At 43.9% G+C, this 27,947-nt stretch overlaps 1 protein-coding gene across 3 annotated transcripts in view; it reads left to right on the forward strand.

Annotated features, from left to right (window-relative positions):
- The window catches only part of MIPOL1 (mirror-image polydactyly 1), a 220,038-nt gene that overhangs the window by 163,189 nt on the left and 28,902 nt on the right, over positions 1-27,947 (forward strand). For 2 of the 3 annotated variants that reach the window (XR_005453861.1, XM_038756380.1), the window contains exon 11: positions 14,525-14,755. The exons of the other annotated variant lie outside the window; for it this stretch is intronic. Coding sequence is in view for 1 of the 2 variants with exons in the window: in XM_038756380.1 (XP_038612308.1) it covers positions 14,525-14,755 (231 nt within the window). In the remaining variant the exon portion in view is untranslated. The remainder of the gene's footprint in view (positions 1-14,524; positions 14,756-27,947) is intronic. 3 annotated transcript variants of the gene reach the window in all.

A 27,947-nucleotide genomic window follows, 5' to 3' on the forward strand; every position in this document is an offset into this window, starting at 1 on the left:
ATTTCCTCATCTATAAAATGGGGATTAAATTTCCACTCCCTCCTCTTTAGAATGTGAGTCGTGAGTGGGACGTGGACTGTGCCCAACCTGATTATCTTGTGTCTACCCCAGTGCTTGGTATAGGGCATGGCAATGGCACACAGTGAGTCCTCAACATGATTTCTCCAGTTTTCAGGCCATTTTGCATCCGTGAACCAGTCTGAAAATTTGGGTTGCTTCAGTGAGGATTTGCATACAAATGGATCCATTGGGTACTGGGCACAAGCAAAATGCTTGGAGCCCTCTTCTCCCTGAGGTAACACAGCCGATCCATGTGCATCCACTTTCTACTGGTTTGTTGTTGGCCCTTCACCAGGGATGATTTCGGTCCAGCCAATTGGAAGGCAGAATGCAGCCTGAGAAGCAGCGTGGCCTAGTGGATAGAGCACGGGCCTGGGAATCAGAAGGACCTGGGTTCTAATCCTGACTCCACCACGCTCCATTATGTGACCGTGGGCAAGTCACTTCTTTTCTCTGTGCCTCAGTTACCTCATCTGGAAAATGGGGATTAAGACTGTGAACCCCATTTGGGACAGGGACTGTGTCTAACCTGATCATCTTGTATTACTCCAGTCATCATCATCAATCGTATTTATTGAGCGCTTACTATGTGCAGAGCACTGTACTAAGCACTTGGGAAGTACAAATTGGCAACGTATAGAGACAGTCCCTACCCAAAAGTGGGCTCACAGTCTAAAAGGGGGAGACAGAGAACAAAACCAAACATACTAACAAAATAAAATAAATAGAATAGATATGTACAAGTAAAATAAATAAATAAATAGAGTAATAAATATGTACAAACATATATACATATATACAGGTGCTGTGGGGAAGGGAAGGAGGTAAGATGGGGGGATGAAGAGGGGGACGAGGGAGAGAGGAAGGAAGGGGCTCAGTCTGGGAAGGCCTCCTGGAGGAGGTAGAACAGTCCTTAGAACAGTGCCCTGCATAGTAAGTGCTTAATAAATACCATAAAAAAATGCTCCTCTAATTTAGATGTCTCTAGATTTGACCAAAGAAACTCCATAGATACACTACCAGGACAATTGCAGATGGAGGTGGGGCGTTCTGGGAGGGATGTGTCCACGGCATCGCTATGGGGCGGAGATGACTCGATGGCATAAGACAAGACAAGATACACAGTAAGCACTCAAGAAATAAATGTGATTGATTGATAGTCAGTTAGATTTGCTTCCAGATGTTTTGCCTCCCCTGGAAGTGTGATGTGGTTTTGAGAGTTAAAGTTTCCCATTCCAGACCTTAGGCACTCCTCTTTTGGAATGACATAGTAATGACACTCCTCCTTTGGAATGATGGTTACTCCCGGATGGAAAAATGTGGCTCCAAAAATGTGAGAGAACCTTGATTATGTCTTCTTTGCCCACACAGACAGCACTACCATCACCTGGTGGTATTTTCTAATTTGATTTGGAAAGGAGGAGTTTGGTCTGAACCATCTCAGTCTGAGGGATGACCAAGTCTTCAGGGTTGTATTTATGGTTGATGCAAGTTAATCAGGTTGGACACAGTCCCTGTCCCACATGGATTTTACAGTCGGATTTGGAGGGAGACTAGGCATTGACTCCCCATTTTGCAGTTAAGGAAACTAAGACACAGAGAAGTGATTTGCCCAAGGTCGCACAGCAGGAAAGTGGCAGATCCGGGATTAGAACCCAGGTCCTCCTATTCCCAGGTCCGTAATCTTTCCGCTAGTCCCTGCTGCTTGTCACCCACCATCTCTCCCATCTCTCCTCAACTTATCAGCCCTGGCTTTGTTGTGTGGATAGCTTTGGATGCTATTCTCTCCAGAAGATGCACGCTGGTTATTTTGTTGGACAAAACAACCCTGGGGAGGAGAAAAAATAGAATCTGTCAGTCTCCGTAACAGATGGATTCAGAAAGGCAGGATTGACAAGGGATGGTATGAAGTAAGAAAATGAAAATATCTAAAATGAAGTTCATTCAGTCGTATTTATTGAGCGCTTACTGTGTGCAGAGCACTGTACTAAGCGCTTGGAAAGTACAATTAGGCAACAGATAGAGATGGTCCCTACCCAACAACGGGCTCACAGTCTAGAAGGGGGCAACAGACAACAAAACAAAACATGTAGACAGGTGTCAAGTCGTCAGAACAAATAGAATTGAAGTTAAATGCGCATCATTAACAAAATAAATAGAATAGTAAATATGTACAAGTAAAATAAACAGAGTGATAAATCTGTACAAACATATATACAAGTGCTGTGGGGAGGGGAAGGAGGTAGGGTGGGGGGAATGGGGAGGAGGAGAGGAAAAAGGGGGCTCAGTCTGGGAAGGCCTCTTGGAGGAGGTGAGCTCTCAGTAGGGCTTTGAAGGGAGGAAGAGAGCTAGCTTGGCGGATGGGCAGAGGGAGGGCATTCCGGGCCCGGGGGAGGACGTGGGCAGGGGGTCGATGGCGGGACAGGCGAGAACGAGGTACATTGAGGAGATTAGCGGCAGAGGAGCGGAGGGTGCGGGCTGGGCTGGAGAAGGAGAGAAGGGAGGTGAGGTAGGAGGGGGCAAGGTGATGGACAGCCTTGAAGCCGAGGGTGAGGAGTTTTTGCCTGATGGCAGGAGAACTATATTTGTCAGGCCAAGCAGACATGTCGTCGTCAATCTCAAACCCTCAGCTTCTTCTCTTGCCAGCATCTGATCAAGTATTTGAGAAAAGAAATATATATATATATATATATGTGTGTGTGTGTGTGTATATACATATATATAGCCTATGTGGGTGCAGGTTATGAAAATCTGGAACTCGGGCAAATGTTGGCTAACAGCATGTCCAAAATGTGAAAGTATGGTTTCACATTAGCTTCTAGCTTGCAACCTAACATTAACTACATCTAGTGTTCTCAAAAATAATCTACTGCTTACTCATTATCATACTAATAAATGCAGCCCTATTCAGGTCTTCAACTTGAAGCATCATGCCAGCTCCTGAGTAATACTCTTACTCGGTTTGAACCTTTTGTGTGAAGAAATTTTTAGTGCAAGTTAATACAGTTCTCTCTGCTTAATAAAGGGTCACGACAAGTTCAGCGGAAGGAGGGGCAGCTGGCATATGGTACACTTTGGGGGACAGTCTTAATAGATCCATTTCATTAATTAAGTCATGCATTTTTTATTCACAAAACCAGTAGGTCAGGTTTAACCAGTTGGGAGCTGTTCTTGTAGTTGTTATCTTTATTGTCAGACAGAATATTGTGACAATAAGGAATTACTGTACATATTTTAACTCCTGATTAAACAGAGGAATGACACCAGCTCAACCACTCTCCCCGAAACAATCACTTAGGGGCACATACTCGGCTTTCAGTTACGCAACTCCCGTGCATGTTAAAATCCTACGCTTTAATTTCAATATCTGCCAATAGGGACTAACGGTAGGGCAAATAAAACGAATGTCAATCGACACCGTTCCCTCCGTCTTGTTTCAGGCTTATTGCTTGGATAATTTTGTCTCTTCAAAGTGGAGAATCCCTGAGGAGAAAACGGATGTGTAGGCTTGAAGTTGGTGGCAGACTGATCGTTGAGACACAACATTTCCCCAGTGCACTTTATTTTCCTGTGGACGAAATTCTTTCCTGAGACTAGCTGGTGACCTGCTGCTCCGATATATTTTTTTCATGGTATTTGTCAAGTGCTTGCTATGTGTCAAACACTGTTCTAAGTGCTAGGGGTAGATACAAGACAATCAGGTGGGACACAGTCCTTGTCCTACATGGGGCTCACTGTCCAAGGAGAAGCTAGACAGGTATTCAATCCCCATTTTATAGAAGAGGCTACTGAGGCACTGAGAAGTTAAGTGACTTACCCAAGGTCACACAGCAGGCAATTGGCAGAGCCGGGATTAGAACCAGGTCCTCTGACTCCCAGATTTGTTGTCTTTTCACTAGGCTACGATGCTTCTATTCTGCTGCTCTAATTCATTCGTGCGTGCAGAGGCTCTTCCTGACTGTGTGATAACACCAAGTGCAATATTGTCCATGTCCAACTCCATGCATCTTCAAATGAAGGTGACATCTTGTCTCTAGTCCCTCACTCATACACTTTTTTTTCTATCTGGAACTCCCTCTTCATTAAAAGTACACCCATTCTCAACTTTTCACACACCGTGATTATTCATTTTTAAAGCCATTACTGTGAACCCTTGTCAAAGTCCTTTTGGGAATCTATGTCCACTATTTCCCCTCTGTCGTGTGCTTACTGACTCTTTCAAAGAATCCCTGCCGTTTAATATGCCGTGGTTTACCCTTACAGAAACCTTATTATCTTTTACCCAACGGGTTTTTTTAAGTGCTCACTGAAACTAAACTTAGTTAATTCTCCAGGTATCTCCAGGTACTGAAATGAGACTCATCTTTCTCATTCCCGGGATCACCTCTGGAATCCTTCTTATAAATTATTAGTCCCCTGCGTCTCTAGTTCAGAGGCCATTTGTAAAGATGGGTTGCCCAAGCTCATCAGTAATTCCTTAACTTCCTAGCTGAGTTCCTCCAGAACACTTGGGTGGGATGGTGGGGGTGGGCATCATTGAGCCCATGAAGTTTGTTTTCATCTAGTTATTAATTGGGTCAAAATCTTTCTTTGGATTCAGTTCCTCTGACCTGTCAGCGCTTCCCCCCTTTACTCCCTCCTCCCCCCCACAAAAAAAAAGAACAAACAGTGGTGTGGAAATCACTCTAACACCTTCTTCAGTAAAGACTGAATTTAAAAATTAATTGAGCCTTTTGATTGCCTCCTTTTCATCTGACTGTACCTGTTACTAATGATCACCAAACAGCATGCTTCCTGTTTTTGATATGTTTGAAGAAAAATGTATTATTACTCTGGCACCTCTTGTAAAGTGTTCAGATTTATTTGCGGCTTCCAATGTTTCTGTTTGCGCTGACCTGCTACTTATTTATGGGCTTTCCTAAGTGTACTTATTTGGGTGAGTTTACCATTTTTCTTTCCTTTTTTTCCCCCATGGTTTTATGACTTGTGAGTACATTAACAAAGTGTCTAGATAGCATAGTCCTCAAAAAATACACTTTGGTCCAAATTATATGTATATTTTACACAAAATCATTTTTAGACCAGCCATATTTGCTGAAATAGAGCCAGCAGGGGATCTCCCACTCATTCTTTATTTCAAAATCAGTTTCACTTCATTTCTTCATTCTTCAGCAATGTAATGAAACATTTAGCAGAATTAGAGAGGAAATAAGGGGATTGTTACTGCTCTAAGTGCCCTCCTGTCAGGTACATTGTTATCTCCTCAAATATGGGAATTAATAAATCAATCAATCAATGGTATTTATTCAGCACTTACTGGGTGCAGTGCACTGTGCTAAATGCTTGGGAGAGTACAATATAACATTATAACAGAATTGGTAGACACATTCCCAGCCCACAGTCTAGAGGATGAGCTTACTCTGATCAACCAATCAATCAGATTTATTGAGCCCTTACTGTGTGCAGAGCATTGTACTAAGCACTTGGGAAAGTATAATGTAAACAGCTCTTCTTTGGCAATTCTCCAGTGTGCCTACTAAAACTTAAAGTAGATGCTTAATAATGATTGTTGATGGTGAGGAGATAATGTTGGTCTATATTCCATGGTTCAAATCCAACCGAAGATAAATTGTGTTTTGCTGCCCTAATGACCAAATTCATTAGGCAGAAATAAGTGATAAAGGAGTTCTGTTATGCACATTGGATCATGTAGAAAAATGAAAAAATTAGATTCTTTGTAGCTGATGCAGAGTAACAGTATTGGTCATGGATCTAGAAGAATCATCATCACAAATGGTATTTACTGAGCACTTACCTTGTACAGAGCACTGTACTAAGCGCTTGGAAGAGCACAATACAGCAAAGTTGATAAATGTGTTCCCTGACTACAATGAGCTTACAGTCTAATGGGAAAATGTACACTGTTGCCAGTAAAATTTGGATCTGATTTCTTTTGTCCTAATTTGCTTTGCTTGCTAGTGTAGACAGAGCCTTTGAGCTCCAACTACAGAAAATTCAGAAGCCTGAATGAAAGATACCAGGTCTGCTACAAAAGATAAAGAGTTTATAACATATTTGATAAGAAGCTCTGTTTTTCCCAATTGTTATGATTATATAAGAAGTAGCCTTTCACACAGTTTCATTTTCACACCTTACAAAGTAATCATTATTGAGCAATCATAAGAGAGATACTTCTTGAAAACATTCCTGGTTGAACTGTGTTGATTAGATGATGTTCCATCCTCATTTCCCTGATAAAATGTGTGGAATATTGCACTGCCTGGATTGGAGAGACTCTTTATTTAATGGAGACTTCGCTTAAGGGTTCTACTTAGTCGACGGAGTCCTTCCATTCTGGACTGTTTATGCCTCATAATAATTCAGTGATTTTTTCAGGTGTGAATTCACCAAAGCAGCATTCGTCAGCAGCAGAAAATTGGGAGGGAGAGATAAATTCCCAAGAAAGATCGGGTATATAACAAGCCAGCCTAAGATTAGTTTTAACTGCCTTTGTTTCTTCTTTCCACCTTTCATTTTTCCTTTGTTTACTGATTTTTCAGTAATTCCCTGAGTTGCTATTCCTCCCTGTAGTAGAGAAGAGAATTATTTGCATATACCATAAATTAAACATGTCTGGGTATATTAGAATCATCCTTCGTACTAGAAGCTGCATTTAACCCATTGGTGTGGGTGAAGCCGGCAGATAGGGCCTGCCACGTTGTACTAAGCGCTGGGGTAGATACAAGATAATCAGGTTAGACACAGTCCCACTTGAGGCTTGTATTCCAAGTGGGAGAAGAGGCAGTGACTCCCCATTTTACAGATGAGGAACCGAGGCACGGTGAAGTTTAGTGACCTGCCCAAGGTCACGGCAGCAGGCAAGTGACGAAGCCAAGATTAGAACCCAGTTCTCTGACCGCCAGCCCCGGTCTCTTCCCTCTAGGTCACGCTGCTTCCTAAGCATCGCAACCTAGCCAATTCAGTGGGGGAAAAGTGTTCCAAGCAGGATGAAGGGTGTAGGCGAGGAATCTGACCTGGGAGAGTCAAGAATGAGGTGCAGCGGAAAGGTGACTTCGGAAGGAATGTAGGGTGCAATCTGAAGATTAAATAGGTGCAAGGATCAGATATGTAAGGAGAGCTGTTGAGGAGACTTTTATTATTATTATTATTATGGTATTTTTTACGTTCTTACTATGCCTCTTCTCCCACTTGCAATATGAACCTCATGTGGGTTAGGGACTGTGTCTAACTTGATTATCTTTTTCCAGCACTTAATACAGTGCTTGGCATACGGTAGGCACTTAACAATTACCGTCATTCTTACTATAATTACTACGTATCGAGCACTGTTCCAAGCACTGGGTAGATAGGAGGTAATCTAGTCGGGACGTGGTCCCTATCTCAGATGGGGCTTATGGGTTAATAATAATAATAATAATAATAATAGTGGCATTTATTAAGTGCTTACTATGTGCAAAGCTGGGGAGGTTACAAGAAAAGTAATATCAAGCCTTAAAGCAAATCTTGTTTTGGCCTGCTAATGACCAGGACTTTCTTCTTGACTCAGAGGGAAAGGGTATCCATTGGAGGGTTATTGAGGAAGGGAGAGGTACATGCCAAATGAGTTTATAAGAAACTGATCTGGTCAGCAATGTATAGATATAGGCTGAGGAAGAGAAAGGCTGGAGATAAGGAGACCAGTGAGGAAGCTGCTGCAGAAATAATAATAATAATAATAATAATGGCATTTATTAAGCGCTTACTATGTGCAAAGTACTGTTCTAAGCGTTGGGGAGGTTACAAGGTAATCAGGGTGTCCCATGGGGGGCTCACAGTCTTAATCCCCATTTTACAGATGAGGTAACTGAAGCACAGAGAAGTGAAGTGACTTGCCCAAAGTCACGCAGGTGGAGCCAGAATTTGAACCCATGACCTCTGACTCCATAGCCCGTGCTCTTTCCACTGAGCCACGCAAGGACTTGAACTAGGGTTGGTAGCCATTTGAGAGAGGAGGACGAAGTAGTTTGGGATAACATTCAAGTCCACGACCCCTCATATTGAGCCTAGAAAAAAATCCCAATGCCTGTCTTGTTATTGCTTAGTTGCTTTATATTCTTAAAATCCACGCTTCACACATTCGGTAAACATTTAACAAGTGTTTTAAATTTTAAAGACCGGAGCACAGTCAATATTATTTCCTCCTTTCCCCCTGAGGGCGAAAGGATAATATTTGAGTTAAATTTCTTTAAAGCCCGTAAACTTGAATTAGAAATCTGCCACCTATAGACACCGGCCTCTCTTCTGTAAAGAAAGTAAGCCTAAAGGAAGCCCTCTCATAAACCTAAAGGGCTTGAAAGTTCTTCCTGCTGGGAAAACCCCCAGCTCCCTGACTGGCTAGTGGGTGGAAGTGGGCAGAAGAGGAAGAACATTGGGTATCCTTTGAGGGCTAAAATGTCAGCAAAGAGGCAGTAGTTTTAGAAGTGGGATCTGTTTTGGCTAAAGAAGCAAAACCCAAATAATAATCAATCAATCAATCAATCAATCGTATTTATTGAGCGCTTACTATGTGCAGAGCACTGTACTAAGCGCTTGGGAAGTACAAATTGGCAACACATAGAGACAGTCCCTACCCAACAGTGGGCTCACAGTCTAAAAGGGGGAGACAGAGAACAGAACCAAACATACCAACAAAATAAAATAAATAGGATAGAAATGTACAAGTAAAATAAATAAATAAATAAATAAATAGAGTAATAAATATGTACAACCATATATACACATATACAGGTGCTGTGGGGAAGGGAAGGAGGTAAGACGGGGGGATGGAGAGGGGGACGAGGGGGAGAGGAAAGAAGGAAATAATAATAACAATGGTAATTTTTAAGTGCTTACTTTGTGCTAAGCACGGTTCTAAGCGCTGGGGTAGATACAAGTTAATCCGGTTGACACAGTCCCTGTCCCATATGGGGCTCACGCTCGTAATCCTCATTTTACAGATGAGGGAACTGAGGCCTAGAGAAGTTAAGTGACTTGCCTAAAGTCACACAGCAGATATGTAGCACAGCTGGGATTTGGACCCAGGTCCTTCTGACTCCCAGGCGTATGTTCTATCCACTAAACCCCTCTGCTTCTCACTGTGGGAGAAACCATTCCGGTTCAAGTGCGGAACCTGGTTTCTCGCGGCCTCAAGAATTCCTCAGACGAGCAGCTGAGGAACAGGTTTTGAACCGGTCTAAAGCGAAAGGGGGGTAAAGTCGCTTGATGTTGGCATTTTTCCAAGGAAAGAAACTTTCATTTTTCTTTTGTTCAGGAGGTAGTGACTGATCGAAGGGAGCCACGAGTTGGTTTTATTTCCGCTCATTTAGCAATTCAACCCTTCTCTGGCCAGAGGATTCACCCAAAGAAATGCATCCATGTAAATACTTGGAAGGGCTGAACCCTCCATTGATGGAGCCAGGAACAATTTCTTTTAAGAGTTCCTTAGCATATCAGTTTGATAAGCGGCAAAACACCTTTACTGCCTTTCAATATTTACCTGAAGCCTGGCTTTGGGAAAGGGGCAGATCAGGGCAGGGAGTTTGGCTCCAGGCAGTGCCATTGATTAGCTATCAGAAGGCCATGGTTAATCAGTAACTTTAGGTATTTGGGAGCTCTCCTCCTTCTTGTCAAGACTTTTCTCTGAAGGCGACCTGAAAGGAATCAGCTCCAACCAGCATTCCCCCTGCCATGGATTGCACAAGTGCGGCTATTCCCGCTGGAACCAATGCTTAAGCAATCTATTCTGGTGGCTCTTGTCATTGCCGCTGGACTTTAGAACTGAACGTGTTTACATTTAATTAGAAAGAACACACAGTTTCCACCGCACGGTAGCTATCAGTATCGAATCGGAATTGATTTCCTCTCCGCCCCAAGTGAACGCTTCCAAAAAGGAGCATGTCAGAAGGATTCAGCAAAGGTAGCGCAATGGCCAGCATGATCCTTGGAGACCAGAATAGGAGTAACTGGTCAGCGACTTTTTGGGGAAGGTTCCTGGTGACAACTATTATGATGATGGTATGGTATGTTTCAGTGTTATCAAGCTGCAGGTATCAGAGACCATGGAGGGAAGGAAAGCTTTACTGGGCTCTTCAATTTTCAAGGAAACAATAGTCTTGCCCCATTATCTTTATAATCCCTGCAACATGTCAGATAAGGCAGAGGGTTAGGGGCTCAGGTTGGCTTTGCTCAAGTTCTCATCCCTCACCACAGGCCACCCCCACTGACATTTCAGAAAGAAAATGAAATGGCCAATGCAATGCCCTGTTTCAGGGGGTGGAAGTCACAGGTGGATTTTTTTTTCTTCTAAACTAAGCAGTCGAAAGAGCCGTCGACTAAGTAGAACGAATGATGATGGAAGGAGGAGGGCCAGGTCATAACTTCACCATGAAAACCATGACGAGGCTCAACTTGGAAATGGAACATTTTCAATGTTCATTCAGTCATTCATTCAATCGTATTTATTGAGCACCTACTGTGTGCGGAGCACTTGGAAATTACAGTTCGGAAGTGCTCATGGTGAAATAAAGGAAAATCGGTGACTCTGCCGTATGTGAGCGGATGACACCCTCAGACTGTAAGCTCATGAATGACTCTCTAGACCGTAAACTCATTGTGGGCAGTAGATGTGTCTGTTTATTGTTATACTGTACTCTCCCAAGCTGTTAGTACAGTGCTCTACACATAGTAAACACTCAATAAATGCGATTGAACGAATGAATAGGCTCTGTTATATTGTTATATTGTTATATATACTCTCTCAAGAGCTCAGTACAATGCTCTGCACACCTTAAGTGTTCAATAAATCCGACTGGCTGATTCTCAGGGTGGGAAAGGTACTGGGAGTCTGGGTTCCTTTCTTCTTCCTCCAGTTAGGGCTCACGCAGCCACCAGAAGCCTCCACTTGCATCCAATCTTTATCCTGGGCCCTGCGGGACAGAAGAAAATTATCTTTTGAAAACGTTCCCAAAATATTAGAACCGTATAGGGAAAAACAATGCGGCAGGAACCTGGCCCACTCCATCCTAACTTCACAACCCTTGAAACAGCATGGCCTAGTGGGAAAAGCATGGATCCCGAAGCCAGAGGATCTAGGTTCTAATCCATGTAATAATAATGATGATGGTATTTGTTAAGTGCTTACTATGTGTCAAGCACTGTTCTAAACGCTGGGGTAGATACAAGCTAATCAAGTTGGACAGTGACCTTGGACAAGTCTCTGTGCCTCGGCTACTTTGTAATATGGGGATGTAATAACTGTTCCCCCTCCGTCTTAAACTGTGAGCTCCATGAGGGATAGTGATGTGTTCAGCCTGATTACCTTGTATCTATGCCGGCGCTTAGTACAGCCCTTGGAGCTTAGTAAGTACTTGAGGGAGAAAACCACTGTCCTTTTCCAATAACCAGGGGCTCTGGGGAGAAGGTGAAATTCAGGATTTGCTTGACTTTACAGGCAAGAGGGTTTGGGAAGGTGTGAGGACAGAATATGCTGGGACTAGTAGTGCTAGCGCTTAATGATGATGATGATGATGATAGCATTTATTTATTATCTTTTAGACTGTGAACCCACTGTTGGGTAGGGACTGTCTCTATATGTTGCCAACTTGTACTTCCCAAGCGCTTAATACAGTGCTCTGCATGCAGTAAGCACTCAATAAATACGATTGATTGATTGATTGATTGATTAAGCACTTACTATGTGCAAAGCACTGTTCTAAGCACTAGATGAGAAGCAGCGTGGCTCAGTGGAAAGTGCACAGGCTTGGGAGTCAGAGGTCATGGGCGCTAATCCCAGTTCCGCCATTTGTCTGCTGTGTGACCTTGGGCAAGTCACTTCACTTCTCTGCGCCTGTTACCTCATCTGTAAAATGGGGATTAAGATTGTGAGCCCCACGTGGGACAACCTGATCACCTTGCATCCCCCCAGTGCTTAGAACAGTGCTTTGCACATAGTAAGCGCTTAACAAATACCAACATTATTATTATTATTAGTGCCTAGCACATAGTGAGCACTTAAAAAATACTGTCATTATTACTTTTAGTTTGTGGCCTGGGTGGAGTTCAGAGATGGCAGCTGATTGATCAGGACCAAGGGAACTGATGGTCGATTGGGCCAGAAGGAGTGAGAGAGACACAGGGTGGTTCCGGGAAGGCTTCCAGGAGGAGGAGGAGGAGCAGAAGGAGAGGAAGAGGAGGGTTTTTTTGAAGAACCAAAGGGTTGATGTTTGAGGGGTGAGCATCCCTGGAGAGGAGGCTTGGGTAAGTTCTGACTTGGAAAGAGGGGAAGCCGGCGGAAAAGAGAATGGGAAGACCACAGAGACTGCACAATTGTAGGTCTCCCTGACATGCCCATTAATCCAGGAGGGAACTGTGATCCTCCAAATGGAATTCCAATTCACCTCACGGGATTCTGGGAGCTGAGACAGCATCTCCCGCTCTAAGAATTCTGTCACATTTCCAATGCAGAGCCTGTGGTCGGCCCTCTCGTTGCACGTCTCTAGGAGACGTTTCCTTTTTATGCAAATACGAAACAATTTTATTTAATAAAAAAAGTACATTCCCTATGTGGATTTTGAATTTCCCTTATTAAATATTTATATTTTCAAAATGTCTTTATTTAATTGAGTGAGGGGCTTGGTGCCCTTCTAAAGCAACCTCAGGTGGTAGGTGTAATGACATACCAAAGATTTGACCTTTAGCATTTTAGGGTTCTATTTCCCTCGCATTTATTCAGCCCTAATTTGTATACCATTTCTTGAGGTGATTTGTCGAGCGGGGGAGAGGGGTGGGGGCGGGAGGGGGAGCGTTTGGCTGTCTTCATTAATAAAAAGAAAGAAAATATATCGAGGTATTTATTGTCCTTATAGCATCTCGCTGGTGACTTTTACTTGGCCTGCAGCCAAGCGTGAAAATGAGAAAGTGCTTTCTGTAAGAGTGGCCGCCATTTGTACAAGCCCCCGATTTTCCCTGGCCTCGATATGGCTTAGAGGATAAAGTTTAGTCCACTGTTCGGTCCTTAGACTGCCAGCTTATTGATTTCTCTGCATCTATCCAGACTGTGGATAGATTGCATTTTTCAGTTCTCCGCTACTCCATCCAAAGAAAATGGAATGTAACTCAGTCTTACTAAATGCAGCTTCTTTGAGTGAGTAAGTGCACTGAATCTCTCCCCGGCGCTTAGTACAATGGTTGGCACCTAGTAAATGCTTAAGAAACACCACGACTATTTTCGACATTTGTGGTCCTGCTTGACAGGCACATCGATCCATCAATCAGTAGTGTTTATTGAGCGCTTACTGTGCGCAGAGCACTGTAGTAAGAGCTTGGGAGAGTTGGCAGGCAGAGTTGGTAGACATGTACCCTGTCCATAATGAGCTTACAGTCTAGAGGGGAAGACAGAGATTAATATAAATAAATAAGTTGCAGAAGGTAAATAAGTGGTGTGGGGCTGAGGGTGGGGTGAATACCAAATGCCCAAAGGGTAAAGATGCAAGTACATATGCCAGTAGGGAACTTTTTGAGCTCAGTCTGGGACTGAGGCTTGACAAATCTGGTTTCAATATCGGCCAATTAGAATGTAAGAAAGAACAAAACAGTGCTCTGCATCATCATCATCATCATCAATCATATTTATTGAGCGCTTACTGTGTGCAGAGCACTGTACTTAGCGCTTGGGAAGTACAAGTTGGCAACATATAGAGACAGTCCCTACCCAACAGTGGGCTCACAGTAAATGCTCAATAAATATGATTGAATATTTTATGAACAACAGCCTCCGTTAACCTGACTTATGTTCACACTTAGTCAATCAGTCAACAGTCAATCATCTTTATTGAGTGCCTACTGTATGCAAAGCACTGTACTAAGTTTTTGGGAGAGTACAGTATAACAGTGTTGGTAGACATATTCCCTGCCCATAACGAGTTTACAGTCTAGAAGGGGAGATGGTCATTAACATAAATAAATAAATTACAGGTATTCATTCATTCAATCGTATTTATAGAGCACTTACTGTGTGCAGAACACTGTGCTAAGCACTTTGAAAGTACAATTCGACAACAGATACAGTCCCTACCCAACAACAGGCTGGATATGTACGAAAGTGCTCTGGGGCTGAGAGAGGACTGAATAAAGGAAGAAAGTCAGGGTGATGCAGAAGGGAGTGGGAGAAGAGAAAAGGAGGGTTCAGTCAGGGAAGGCCTCTTGAAGGGGACGCACCTTCAATAAGGCTTTGAAGTTGGGGGAGAGTGATCGTCTGTTGGATATAAAGAGAGAGGACATTCCAAGAACAGAGGCAGGAAATGGACGAGGGGTCGGCGGCAAGATAAACGTTGGGCTTAGAAAGTCATAGATCGCTTTTAAGCCTCATGGGCAGGTGGCCTTAAAGTCTGTGATGGCAAATCAAACTGGGTCTTTCTCTGTCCTTTAGCCTGCACGAGTCCTTATCCCAAGAAGAAAGTCTCAAAGATCAATTAAAGCTTACCCTGAGTGCCTATGACGATGCACTGAAAATCAGAGAGGACATCATCTCCCTCTCTCAGAAGCGGCAGGAGGAGCTGACCGCCCACCTTCAGGAAGCCCTGTCCGGTCGCACCGTGGCCGAATCGAAGCTGCAGCAAGCGTTGGAGACCACCCGAGAGGCCAGTGAGAAAGTTAAAAAGTAAGGAAAAATGGTGTTGCATCTGAAAAAATGGATACCTTTTGGCAATTAGAGAGAATGCTTCCTGTTCTTTCTGCTAAGAGGGTCAGATCAGAGGAGCAGGGGTTGTGCTGGAAGCTCACTTCTTCCACTTACACCTCCTACACCCATTAGATAAACAGTTTTCATGATAATAATTGTGGTGTTTAAGTGCTTATTAGGTATCACTATGTGCTAGGGTAGATACAAAATAATCAGGTTAGACATAATCCGTGTCCCATTAGGGACTCACAGGCTAAGGTGGAAGGAGAACAGGGTACTGAATCCCCATTTTACAGATGAGGAAACTGTAAAACCCAAGAAATGAAGTGACTTGCCCAAGGTCACACAAAAGGCAGGGGGCAGAGCCTGGATTAGAACCCAGGTCTCCCGGCTCCCAGGCTTGTGCTCTTTCCACTCGGCCACCTTGCTTCCAGAAGTCATTTTGGAAGATGGTCTGCCCAAAATTAGCCCATTCTCTGCTACCGCAGAATGCCACGTCTGTAACCGTGGCCATTTTTTTTCTGGCACTTTGACCCTTTCGACCTGTGGAATGAGAGCTGATGTCCAGGTTAAAATTTTCTGAACTATTGTGAGAAGCTGCTGCCCGGAGGATTAAACCTATTCCCTTGGACCACGAGGCATGCAGTTACAGTCACCTGGCTGAGCACAGTCATGCTGCATTGCACACTTTCTTACTTCACCCTGATCTCTTTTGCCACTGACTTTTGGCTTGTGACAGCCCTCCCGTTTTTTTTTTTTCACCCCTCCCATTCCACATCTGGGAGATCACTGCTTGCCCATTTTCAAAACCCTTCTGAAAGCTGGTCTCCTCCAGGAGGCCTTCCCTGATTCATCTCTCATCACTCCCCACCTTACTCCCCCCCATCACGCCACCTTTGCACTTAAGTCCTCACCCCTCATAATTTAGGGACTCATCCCTCCCACACACACTCATGTATATGTCTTATCACTCAGCTGCTTCTCCTGCCTTTAATGTATTTTAATGCTTATCATCTCTGCTAGATCTTAAACTCCTTGAGGTCAGGGATTATATGATTGATTCATTGATTCATTCATTTATTTCTTTGACCTTTGGATAACTTTTCAGTTTATTGGCTTATTGGAGCAGCATGGCCTAGTGGATAGAGCCCATGCCTGGGAGTCAAAGGACCTGGGTTCTAATCCCGGTTCCACCTCTTGTCTCCTGTGTGACCTTAGGTGAGTCACTAAACTTCTCCGTGCCTCAGTTTCCTCGGCTGTCACATGGGGATTAATCTTACTCCATCCTACTTGAACTGGGAGTCCCATGTGGACAGGCATTGTGTTCAACCTGATTATCTTGTAGCTAGTCCAATGCTTAATACAGTGCTTGACACATAATGAGCGCTTAATGAATACCACACTTATTTCTTTACCATTACAATCCTTTCAACCATTTCACAAACAACTCCATGTTCTTTTAGTCCTAGTGACCACTGGCCGAATCTGGGGAAAGGAAACTGGTATCTATCTACATTCTGTGGATTTCAGATGTGGCTTCAAGGGAAGGAGCTCAGTCCCTCTGTCTAAGCTGTTCCTTCCCCCGAATGAACCGGGAACAGAAAATTCACCACATTATTCCGGCCCCAAGGGTACCTGGCGTTAATCCCTGAAGAATTCCGAGGGCTTCCAATCCCGTCTCCAGCAGGGAATGAGTTGCAGAGGGTTAAAGGGTGACAGAAGATCCGTGTCGGTTTGGGGTGTTTGTTTTGTGTAACCGTTTCCTTGAAGGCAACGTTCATTCCGGTAATGAACGAAGGGCAGCTCCCCAGGATTTCAGCTGGATGGGGACCAGGCCCCCAGCTTCAGGCGGTGCTGGAGGGAGACTTAGGTAATGATGCCTCCTTAATCTCCTCTGCTAGCTTGCCTTGAACCTTCTGATGTCAGAGGTGCATGTTTTCCTAGGTTTAAAGGTTAGGCTCTTCAACTCCCAGAGCTGAGAACTTGCCGTTCCATCCGAATTTGGTAGGTTGCTTCAGGGGCTGTACTCGCTTTCGTGTGTTAGCAGTGGTGCAGTAGACATTCAGATCTGCTCCTGGAGAGGCCTCCAGGCTTCACTGAGAGCCTGATAGATAATAATGATCTCTGTGGGATCTGATAAGCACCTACATGTGCCAAGCTCAGTGCTAAGCGCTGGGGTAGATATAATATCATCAGATCAGATCAATGCTCTGCACACAGTAAGTGCTTAATAAATACAATTGATTGATTGATCAGACCCAATCCCAGTCCCTCATGGGGCTCACAGCCTAAGGGGGAAGGAGAACAAAGATGAGAAGCGGTGTGGCCTGGTGGTTAGAGCACGGGCCTGGGATTCACAAGGGTCTGGATTCCAGTCCCAGCTCTGCATCTTGTCTATCGTGTGACCTCGGGCAAGTCACTTCACTTCTCTGGACCTCGGTTTTAATTCCCAATTTACAGATGAGGTAACCGAGGAAATTGGGAATTCAGTACTTTTTTATGGTATTTTTTAAGCGCTTACTATGTACCAGGCACTGGGGTAGTTACAAGGTAATCAGACTGGACACAGTCTCACAGTCTTAATTCCCAATTTACAGATGAGGTGACTGTGAGACTGTGTCCAATCTGATTACCTTGTAACTACCCCAGTGCCTGGTACATAGTAAGCACTTAAAAAATACCATAAAAAAAGTATTGAATTCCCATTTTACAGATCAGGAAAGAGAGGCACAGGGGAATTAAGTGACTTGACAGGGTCACAGAGCTTGCAAAGGTAGGATTAGAACCCAGATATCCTTTCTCGCATTTTTGTGCTCTTTCCACTAGGCCATGCGGAATCTGCCAATATTCAAGCTCTAGGTTTTTTGTTCTGTTTTTTCCTTGCTTGTTTTCATGGTATTTATTGCATTCTGTGTAGCAGGCACTGTACTAAGTGCCAGGATAGATACAAGCTAATCAGGTTGGACCCAGGGCCTGTGCCACATGGTGCTGATAGTACTAGTCCCCATTTTATAGTTGAGGTAATTGAGGCACAGAGAGATGAAGTGACCTGCCCAGGGTTACACAGCAGTCAAGAGATGGAGCTGGGATTAGAACTGAGGTCTTTTGAATCCCAGGCCCGCGCTCTATCCACTAGGCCATGCTGCTTCTGAGGTTTCGTGGATCTTATAGCACTGTATGTTCAGAACGTGTAAACATTATTGAGCCCAAGCCTCCTAGGGATGGACATTAGCTTGGGAGAAGCTCTAAGCTCTTCAAACCACCGAGGCATGATTTCACACCCTGCTACCTCGCTGCCTACACTATGCAAGCACCGAAACAATACACCAAGGTCTTGGTGCAAGTTAATGCCAACATGCTTGACTCCCAACCAGGAAATAACACTAGGCTTTTTATCCAGAGCTGTCTTAGTTGGTAAAGTTAACACAACCAGCGAGTCTATCCACGCGACAGGTGTAGTCGAAAAGGCCTTTGTGTGACGAATAATTGGTTCCACGCAGTGAGCATGCAAGGATTGCTTTGTTGTTTTTTCTCCCAAGCTGATATCATACTCTCAGGACCTTGTTCTTGTTTTCCGTTCTGCCTCTTCGTCTCCTGGTTTACTCTAGGTCTCCCTCTGCTCAAGCGGATAACCCCTCTCCTGAAGACCATACATCAGGCTGGTTTTATTTTTTTGTAATGGTATTTTTTAAGCCCTTATTATATGTTCTAAGCCCTGGGGTAGCTGCAGGTTTTACCAGGTTGGACATAGTCCCAGTCCCATATGGGGCTCACAGTCCAAGTAGGAGGGAGTAGGATTGAATCCCCATTATACAGTTGAGGAAACTGAGGCACAGAGATGTGAAATGACTTGCCGAAGGTGACACAGCAAGCAATTAGCAGGGCCAGGATTGGAACCCAGGTCCCCTGGCTCCTAGGCCCGTGCTCTTCCACTAGGAAGATGACTGTAGATGACTATCCCATAATTCTACCATAATTCTACCATAATTATACCATAATTATACCATAATTCATAAGTCATTCTGTAGATGACTATCCCAGAGGGTCACTCCTACTCCACGCAGTTTGAAATCGTGCTTCTCCGTGTCTTGGAAATGTTTGTTCTGCTCTTCCGAAATGTCCGTGTCCCATTTCAGTTCAACCTAGAATGGGGCCCCCACGTGGGACAGGGACTCTGTTCTGATTAACTTTCTTTTAGACTGTGAGTCCACTGTTGGGTAGGGACTGTCTCTATGTGATGCCAATTTGTACTTCCCAAGCGCTTAGTACAGTGCTCTGCACATAGTAAGCGCTCAATAAATACGATTGATTGATTGATTAACTTGCATCGACCCCAGTGCTTAGGAGGGGGCTTGGCATATAGTGAACGCTAAACAACGACCATATTTAAAAAACAACAAAAAGCTGGCTCAGCTGTGTGGATACCCAAGTGCCATCCACCCTCCTCAGCTGGCCCATCCAGTGAATCTGAGTGTTGTCTTCGTTTTGTGAGCTGGTTGTGTTCCGCACTTCTTGGGGAAGCGGTGTGGCCTAGTGAATGGAGACAGAACTGGGAGGCAGAAGCTAAGAGTCCGAATCTCGGCTCTGCCACTTGCCTGCTGTGTGATCTTGTAAACTCCTTGTGGGCAGGGAACTGTCTACCAACTCTTTTATGGTTATATTGTATTGTGCCAAGTGCTTAGTTTAGTGTTCTGCACATAGTAAGCGCTCACTAAATACAGTGGACTCGTTGATTGTCTGCTGTGGGACCTTGGGCAAATCACTTCGCTTCTCTGTGCCTCAGTTTCTGACCTGTAAAATGGGGGTTCGATCTTCCTCCCTCCTACTTAGACCATGAGCCCCAAGTGGGACAGGGCCTGTGTCCAACCTGATAAACTTGCATCTGCCCTAGCACTTAGAACAACGCTCAACACATAGTATGCACTTAACAAATACCATTTTTTAAAAAAAGAACTTTCTACAAACTCACTGCTTAATCTGTTTGAAGTTGAGTTATGAAGCGGGATAGGTGATTGGGTGCTAGAAAGGAGCGCTGAGCATTTCCACATTCTTTTGGGAAAAAGTGACTACTTTGTTTTCATATAACTTTGCCCGACTGTTTAATTTTGCTTCTGGCTTTGGCACTGTCATGAGCAACTATGTAAAGTAACCTCAGTGAAAGTTTCCCGGATAGTTTTCTGAGTTCAAGAGAATGAATTATTTTCACAAGGGCAGTGCCTTCATCTCAGTCATGCCTGATCTGTCAAAATTTGGTCTCATCTTCTAGACTGTGAGCCCACTGTTGGGTAGGGACCGTCTCTATATGTTGCCAACTTGTACTTCCCAAGCGCTTCGTACAGTGCTCTGCACACAGTAAGCGCTCAATAAATTCTAGACTGTGAGCCCACTGTTGGGTAGGGACTATATGTATATATGGTTGTACATATTTATTACTCTATTTATTTATTTATTTTACTTGTACATTTCTATCCTATTTATTTTATTTTGTTGGTATGTTTGGTTTTGTTCTCTGTCTCCCCCTTTTAGACTGTGAGCCCACTGTTGGGTAGGGACTGTCTCTATGTGTTGCCAATTTGTACTTCCCAAGCGCTTAGTACAGTGCTCTGCACATAGTAAGCGCTCAATAAATACGATTGATTGATTGACTGTCTATATGCTGCCAACTTATACTTCCCAAGCGCCTAGTACAGTGCTCTGCACACAGTAAGCGCTCAATAAATTCTAGACTGTGAGCCCACTGTTGGGTAGGGACCGTCTCTATATGTTGCCAACTTGTACTTACCAAGCGCTTAGTACAGTGCTCTGCACACAGTAAGCACTCAATAAGTATGATTGAATGAATGAAATACAATTGAATGAATGAATGAATGAGTCTATAGTCTATAAAAGAATTGATCATATGGTCCCCTCCGAGAGTGATAAAGTTTGACAGGCCCAAGTATTTCTACCATAATTCAAAATAAAATGGAAAAATAAAGTCAACTGACTTCTTTATTATACTCTTGGGGAGGGAAGTTACAACGTTACCAAAAACTTCTCTTCAGTTTGCCTTTGGTGCGGATGAATCCTTCAAAGAAGGAAATTTGCCTTGGCAAGTGAGCTGGAATGTTTGCTCCCACCATTGTGTGTTGGCAGAGCGCAGGGCTGTGGATGCAAACCTGACAAAATAATTAACTTTGAAAAGGAACTCGTAAATCTGCAGCATCGCGTCTCCCTGTAATTCAACACTGAGTTCTGGAGATGTTTGTTCTCTCCCCAGTGTCGGTTTGGATTGAGGACTTCGAAGACTGGCTTGAATCCCCCAAAGCAGCCAGTGAGTGATAGATCACCATTGTCACGGTGCTTGATTTGTTTTCTCGGGTGTGCTCTCCCAAGTGCTTGGACAGTGCTCTGCATGCAGCAGCGTGGCTAGTGGCTAGAGCACGGGCCTGCAAGTCAGAAGGACCTGGGTTCTAATCTCGCCTCTGCCACTTATCTGCTGTGGGACAAGTTATTCATTTCTTGGAGCCTCGGTTACCTCATCTATAAAATGGGGATTGAGACTGTGAGCCCCATGTGGAGCATGGACTGTGTCCAACCTGATTAGCGTGTAGCTATCATTCAATCAATCGTATTTATTCATTCATTCATTCAATCAATCGTATTTATTATAATAATAATAATAATGACATTTATTAAGCGCTTACTATGTGCAAAGCACTGTTCTAAGCACTGGGGGGATACAAGGTGATCAAGTTGTCCCATGTGGGGCTCACAGTCTTAATCCCCATTTTACAGATGAGGTAACTGAGGCTCAGAGAAGTTAAGTGACTTGTCCAAGGTCACACAGCAGACATGTGGCGGAGCCAGGATTCGAACCCATAACCTCTGACTCCAAAGCCCATGCTCTTTCCACTGAGCCACGCTGCTTCTCTAATAAACATTTGTTAAGCACTTACTACGTGCAAAGCACTATTCTAAGCGCTGGGGGGATACAAGGTGATCACGTTGTCCCGCGTGGGGCTCCCAGTCCTCATCCCCATTTTACAGATGGGGTCACTGAGGCTCCGAGAAGTGAAGCAACTTGCCCAAGGTCACACAGGCAGACGGGTGGCGGAGGCGGGATTTGAACCCGTGACCTCTGGCTCCAAAGCCCGGGCTGTTTCCACTGAGCCATGCCGCTTCAATAATAATGATGACGTTTGTTAAGCGCTTACTATGTGCAAAGCACTGTTCTAAACGCTGGGGGGAATACAAGGCGATCAGGTGGTCCCACGGGGGGCTCAAAGTCTTCATCCCCATTGGACAGATGAGGGAACTGAGGCCCAGAGAAGTGAAGTGACTTGCCCAAGGTCACGCAGCTTATAAGTGGCGGAGCGGGATTCGAACCCATGACCTCTGACTCCCAAGCCCGGGCTCCTGCCACTGGGCCACGCTGCTTCTCTATTGAGCGCTTACTGTGTGCAGAGCACTGTACTAAGCGCTTGGGAAGTCCAAGTTGGCAACATATAGAGACGGTCCCTACCCAACAATGGGCTCACAGTCTAGAAGGGGGAGACAGACAACAAAACAATACATGTAGACAGGTATTGGGCACTTACTGTGTGCAGAGCACTGTACTAAGCTCTTGGAAAGTACAATTCGGCAACAGAGAAAATCCCTGCCCAACAACGGGTTCACAGTCTAAAAATTCCAGAGCTTAGTACAGGGCCTGGCACGTAGTAAGCACTTAATACCAGGGAAAAAAGTAAATGCTCAATAAATACCACTGATTGATTTTTTTCACAAAAATGGAGGAATCTCTGCTTAAACAAGTCAATGCAATCTGATTATATTATTGTATTCAATCAATCAATCAGTCATATTTATTGAGCGCTTACTGTGTGCAGAGCACTGTACTAAGCGCTTGGGAAGTACAAGTTGGCAAAATAGAGAGACAGTCCCTACCCAACAGTGGGCTCACAATTGTATTGTACTTTCCCAAGTGCTTAGTAGAGTGCTCTGCATGTAATAAGCACTCAATAAATACCACTGATGTGCCTTAACAAAATTACCTATTTGAAATACCTATTTGGCTTGTGAAATCCAAGTACAGCACTGTACCGAGCATGTATATATGTATATATGGTTGTACATATTTATTACTCTATTTATTTATTTATTTATTTTACTTGTACATTTCTATCCTATTTATTTTATTTTGTTGGTATGTTTGGTTCTGTTCTCTGTCTCCCCCTTTTAGACTGTGAGCCCACTGTTGGGTAGGGACTGTCTCTATGTGTTGCCAATTTGTACTTCCCAAGCGCTTAGTACAGTGCTCTGCACATAGTAAGCGCTCAATAAATACGATTGATTGATTGATTGATGTGGGAGACTACAGCAGAGCAGAGTTGATAGACATGTTCCCTGCCCACAAGGAGCTTACAGTCTAGAGGAGGAGTTTACACCTTGCAGCTCCCCATGGCTGAGACAAAACAGAAACCTTCCAAAATCTGGAACAAGACAAACACATCTTAATAAGAGCCATGAGTGACCTGAGGTGGAACAGCAAAGCCGAAGAGATGTAGAAATTTTCCGCCTCCTCCACCGCCTCTGTTTGATCCTTTCCTCACTACCATTAGAGTGCAGCCATAAATTGATAGATCATTTCCTGTTCAATAATAATAATCAATATGACACTATCAAAAACCAAGTACTGTGCTAAAAGCTGAGGTAAATGCAAGATAACCAGCTCGGGCAAAGTCCTTGTCCCCCGCAAGACATATAATCTAGAGGTTGAGAAGGCAATGGGGCAAATGTCCCCATTTTACAGGTGAGGAAAGAGGCACAGAAAGGTTAAGTGACCTGTCCAAGGTCACACAGCGGACAAAGTGGAATGTCTGGGGCCGATCTAGTGTCTTCTGATTCCCCGTCTTATTCCTTTTCCACTAAACCATGCTGCTTCCCCAACTTATTTCATGCCACTCTGCTTCGGGATGCAGCAGGAATGTAGAAGGTGGAGTCAGACTTTGGTCCCATTTCACTGGGAAATTCCTCTGGCACAGCAGGCTACTTCGAGAGAGCCAAATGTCTTTGAGACCGACATTCAGAAACTACTCCCTGCAGATGACTGTGCTCTTGAGACATATATACAAAGAGAAATGCAAAGAATTTTGAATCTCTTTGCAGATCCAACCCAACAAGCCGAAGATTTCAGTCAGGGATCCAGAGCTTGTGTCACTGAGTTTTGCTAGCTAGGCAGTACAGTGTCCAGTTTTTGTGTGTGATATTTGTCAGGTGCTTACTCTGTGCCATGCACTTTACTAAGCGCGGCCTGGAGTAAATCAATCAATTAATAGTATTTATTGAGTGCTTACTGTGTTCTGAGTACTATACTTAGCACTTGGGAGAGTATAGTATGTACTGTATGTATGTAGGTACAGTATGTACTCTGGGCATGTCACTCCCCTCCTCAAAAATCTCCAGCGGCTGCCTGTCAACCTACGCATCAAGCAAAAACTCCTCACCCTGGGCTTCAAGGCTGTCCATCCCCTCGCCCCCTCCTACCTCACCTCCCTTCTGTCCTTCTCCAGCCCAGCCCGCACCCTCCGCTCCTCTGCCGCTAACCTCCTCACTGGGCCTCGTTCTCGCCTGTCCCACCGTCGACCCCCGGCCCACGTCCTCCCCCTGGCCTGGAATGCCCTCCCTCTGCCCATCCGCCAAGCTAGCTCTCTTCCTCTCTTCAAAGCCCTACTAAGAGCTCACCTCCTCCAAGAGGCCTTCCCAGACTGAGCCCCCTTTTTCCTCTCCTCCTCCCCATCCCCCCGCCCTACCTCCTTCCCCCCCAACAGCACTTGTATATATTTCTACAGATTTATTACTGTATTTATTTTACTTGTGCATATTTACTATTCGATTTATTTTGTTAATGATGTGCATATAGCTATAATTCTATTTGTCAATCAATCAATTAATCAATCATATTTATTGAGCGCTTACTGTGTGCAGAGCACTGGACTAAGCGCTTGGGAAGTACAAGTTGGCAACATATAGAAACAGTCCCTACCCAACAGTGGGCTCACAGTCTAAAAGGGGGAGACAGAGAACAAAACCAAACATACTGACAAAATAAAATAAATAGAGTAGATATGTACAGGTAAAATAAATAAATAGAGTAATAAATATGTACAAACATATATACATATATACAGGTGCTGTGGGGAAGGGAAGGAGGTAAGATGGGGGGATGGAGAGGGGGACGAGGGGGAGAGGAAGGAAGGGGCTCAGTCTGGGAAGGCCTCCTGGAGGAGTTTGACACCTGTCTACATGTTTTGTTTGGTTGTCTGTCTCCCCCTTCTAGACTGTGAGCCCGTTTTTGGGTAGGGACCGTCTCTATATGTTGCCGACTTGTACTTCCCAAGCGCTTAGTACAGTGCTCTGCACACAGTAAGCACTCAATAAATACGATTGAATGAATGAATGAATACAGTACTACAGAATTAGCAGACATGCTCTCTGCCTGTAATGAGCTTACAGTCTACAGTCTAGATACAAGCTAATCAGGTGGGATACAGTCTGTGTCCCACATGGGGCACACAATAGTCATCCCCACTTTACAGAGGAGGTAACTGAGGCACAGAGAAGTTAAGTGACTTGCCTAAGGTCACAGATCAGACAAGTGGCAGAGCTGGGATTAGTGATCAGGTCCTCCCGATTCCCAGGTCTGTGCCCTACCCACTAGGCCAAGCTGCTTCTCTAGAAGCTGTCCACCAGCATCCGCCCCTACTATTCTTCCGTACACCCAACGTCATCATCAGTGGAATTTATTGAGCTCTTACTGTGCTCAGAACACTCTACCAAGTGTTTGGGAGAGCATAATACAACAGAGTTGGTACACTCAAAATCCAAATTTCTGCATCGTCCCCCTCTCCACCCCCCATCTTACCTCCTTCCCTTCCCCACAGCACCTGTATATATGTATATATGTTTGTACATATTTATTACTCTATTTATTTATTTATTTTACTTGTACATATCTATTCTATTTATTTTATTTTGTTAGTATGTTTGGTGTTGTTCTCTGTCTCCCCCTTTTAGACTGTGAGCCCACTGTTGGGTAGGGACCGTCTCTATATGTTGCCAACTTGGACTTCCCAAGCGCTTAGTACAGTGCTCTGCACACAGTAAGTGCTCAATAAATACGATTGATGATGATGATGATGCATCTATGCCTAATTCAACAACGTATTCCACACTTCAGTTCTAAATATGCTTTGGCCTTACAGTTAAACATGGGGATGGACATTTCTCTTAGCAGTAACAAAGCTAAACAAAGCAAAAGTGTTCCTGGAAACTCAGGATGTTAGTTTGGCTATAGAAGTGGCTTTTTCATTTCTAACACGAAGACTCGCTGAAACTTTGAGGGCCTTTAGATCCTGTGCTGACTCCTGTCCACAATGTACGGTTAACGGGACGTGAGCAAAAAAACATTTAAAACTTCACTTTATGCTCAGGTTTGAGGTACTAGGGCATAAAAGGCTGTGTGACATGTGAACATATGAAATGTTCGAAACCCCCTCTCCCCGTGAGATAAACGAATCCGCTTTCCGGGCTGAGTTGTATGCATTTCACATCAACGTCTCAAGACACCCTCCGTTCCTGACTCGAGGATCTAATCTTTCCCAGAATGAGCTGAGCAATGCAGTTCAACAAGAATGAATATCTGTATAATCTCACCACAATGTGAGGTGACCCTGAGACAGGAGACTGACCAGATACACATATGAGTTTTAGGAAGATGCCCTGATGCTCTTTTTTAACACAGCTGCGAGAAGAATGTGACTAAGACGCAATAGTCATTCTGGAGGGTAACTGGCAAAGGAAACCATGAGGAGAAGAGAATTTACCACATGAGTGTAAGAGAGTCCGCTTCATTGATGCGATCTGAGGGGAATGCCTAATGCTTGGAAGAATCAAACTTGGCAATGAACACACAAAGCTCTTTTCATCAATTCAAACGCAGGCTCTGAGGCTGCAGATGGTCACCTCCAGCCTCGCCTATTCAGTGCGGGGTTTTGTAAAATGGCACTTTGGTGAATACTAATAGATCAAAACAAAGATTTAATAACATAAAGATGTGGTGCTCATTTTTGGATGAGGATCCAGGTCAGAGTCTCAGAAAAGGATGAAATGTGTATCTTTTCTGTGTAGGTCTAAAGTCTTCGGAGATTTTCAACCACGAAAATGATGGTTTTAATGGGAAGATTAGGTTTGGTCGAGGACGATTTACATTTTGAAAGCGACAGACAAAAACGGAGTTCGGATTTTATTAGATGGCCTACTTTGATTACTTCTGGGCAAATGCCATTCTCATAATTGCTATTCACATTCCTTGCTTTGACAAGAGGTGCTTCAGGAAAATATACAATGTGTGTTTATATATGCACACATAGATATACATATATATATATATATATATATATATATGCACTCATCATGTACTGCTTTCCTCCAGCACCCATAATTAAGGAATATTAATTAAAATTATGAAATTATCGATTATTTGCATCTCCCTCAAGAACATACTGAATGAATTAAATCAGGTAGAAGACTTTAGCAAAAGAAGCCAGTTTTATATTGAGGGGAGTATTATAACTGTTTACTTTAAAAAAATGTTTTCCTGCTCTCTCTGTTCTAATCTAAACCCTGGAGTTACATGGTTTCCCAGTATTTTAAGTGGTCCTCAGAAGTCTGGGAAATCCAGAACAGTGGTTTCTCGTAATTAACTAACTGTATCAAGTTGTAATGCACAGTTTACACTAATAGTTTTAGAAAATGGAGACACAAAAGAGTGATAGGACAGCATTTGTTCTTTGAGCAAACTGAGTTTTTAAAAAAATGCAAATATAACACAGGGAAGAATCTTTCCCCAGATCCAGAGGGTGAACTTAATTGGTGGAGCATGTCTCTAAATTCTGGGATTTTATCAGAGAATAGGTCTGTGCTCATGTTCACTAGGTTATTTAGTGAACAAACACCATCCAGGAGTGGTGATGATTTGAAAATTAAAATCCACATCTTGAGTGCCTGGATGGATAAGGAGGGGAGCGAAGGAATTGACCTAATTTGGGTTTAGACTTAGACAAATCCCTTTAAAATACAGTCACTATACTATAAACTCGTTGTGGACATAGAATGTGTCTGTTGAATCGTA

This window comes from Tachyglossus aculeatus, chromosome 14 (assembly GCF_015852505.1).
Source record: "Tachyglossus aculeatus isolate mTacAcu1 chromosome 14, mTacAcu1.pri, whole genome shotgun sequence".
Taxonomy (NCBI): domain Eukaryota; kingdom Metazoa; phylum Chordata; class Mammalia; order Monotremata; family Tachyglossidae; genus Tachyglossus; species Tachyglossus aculeatus.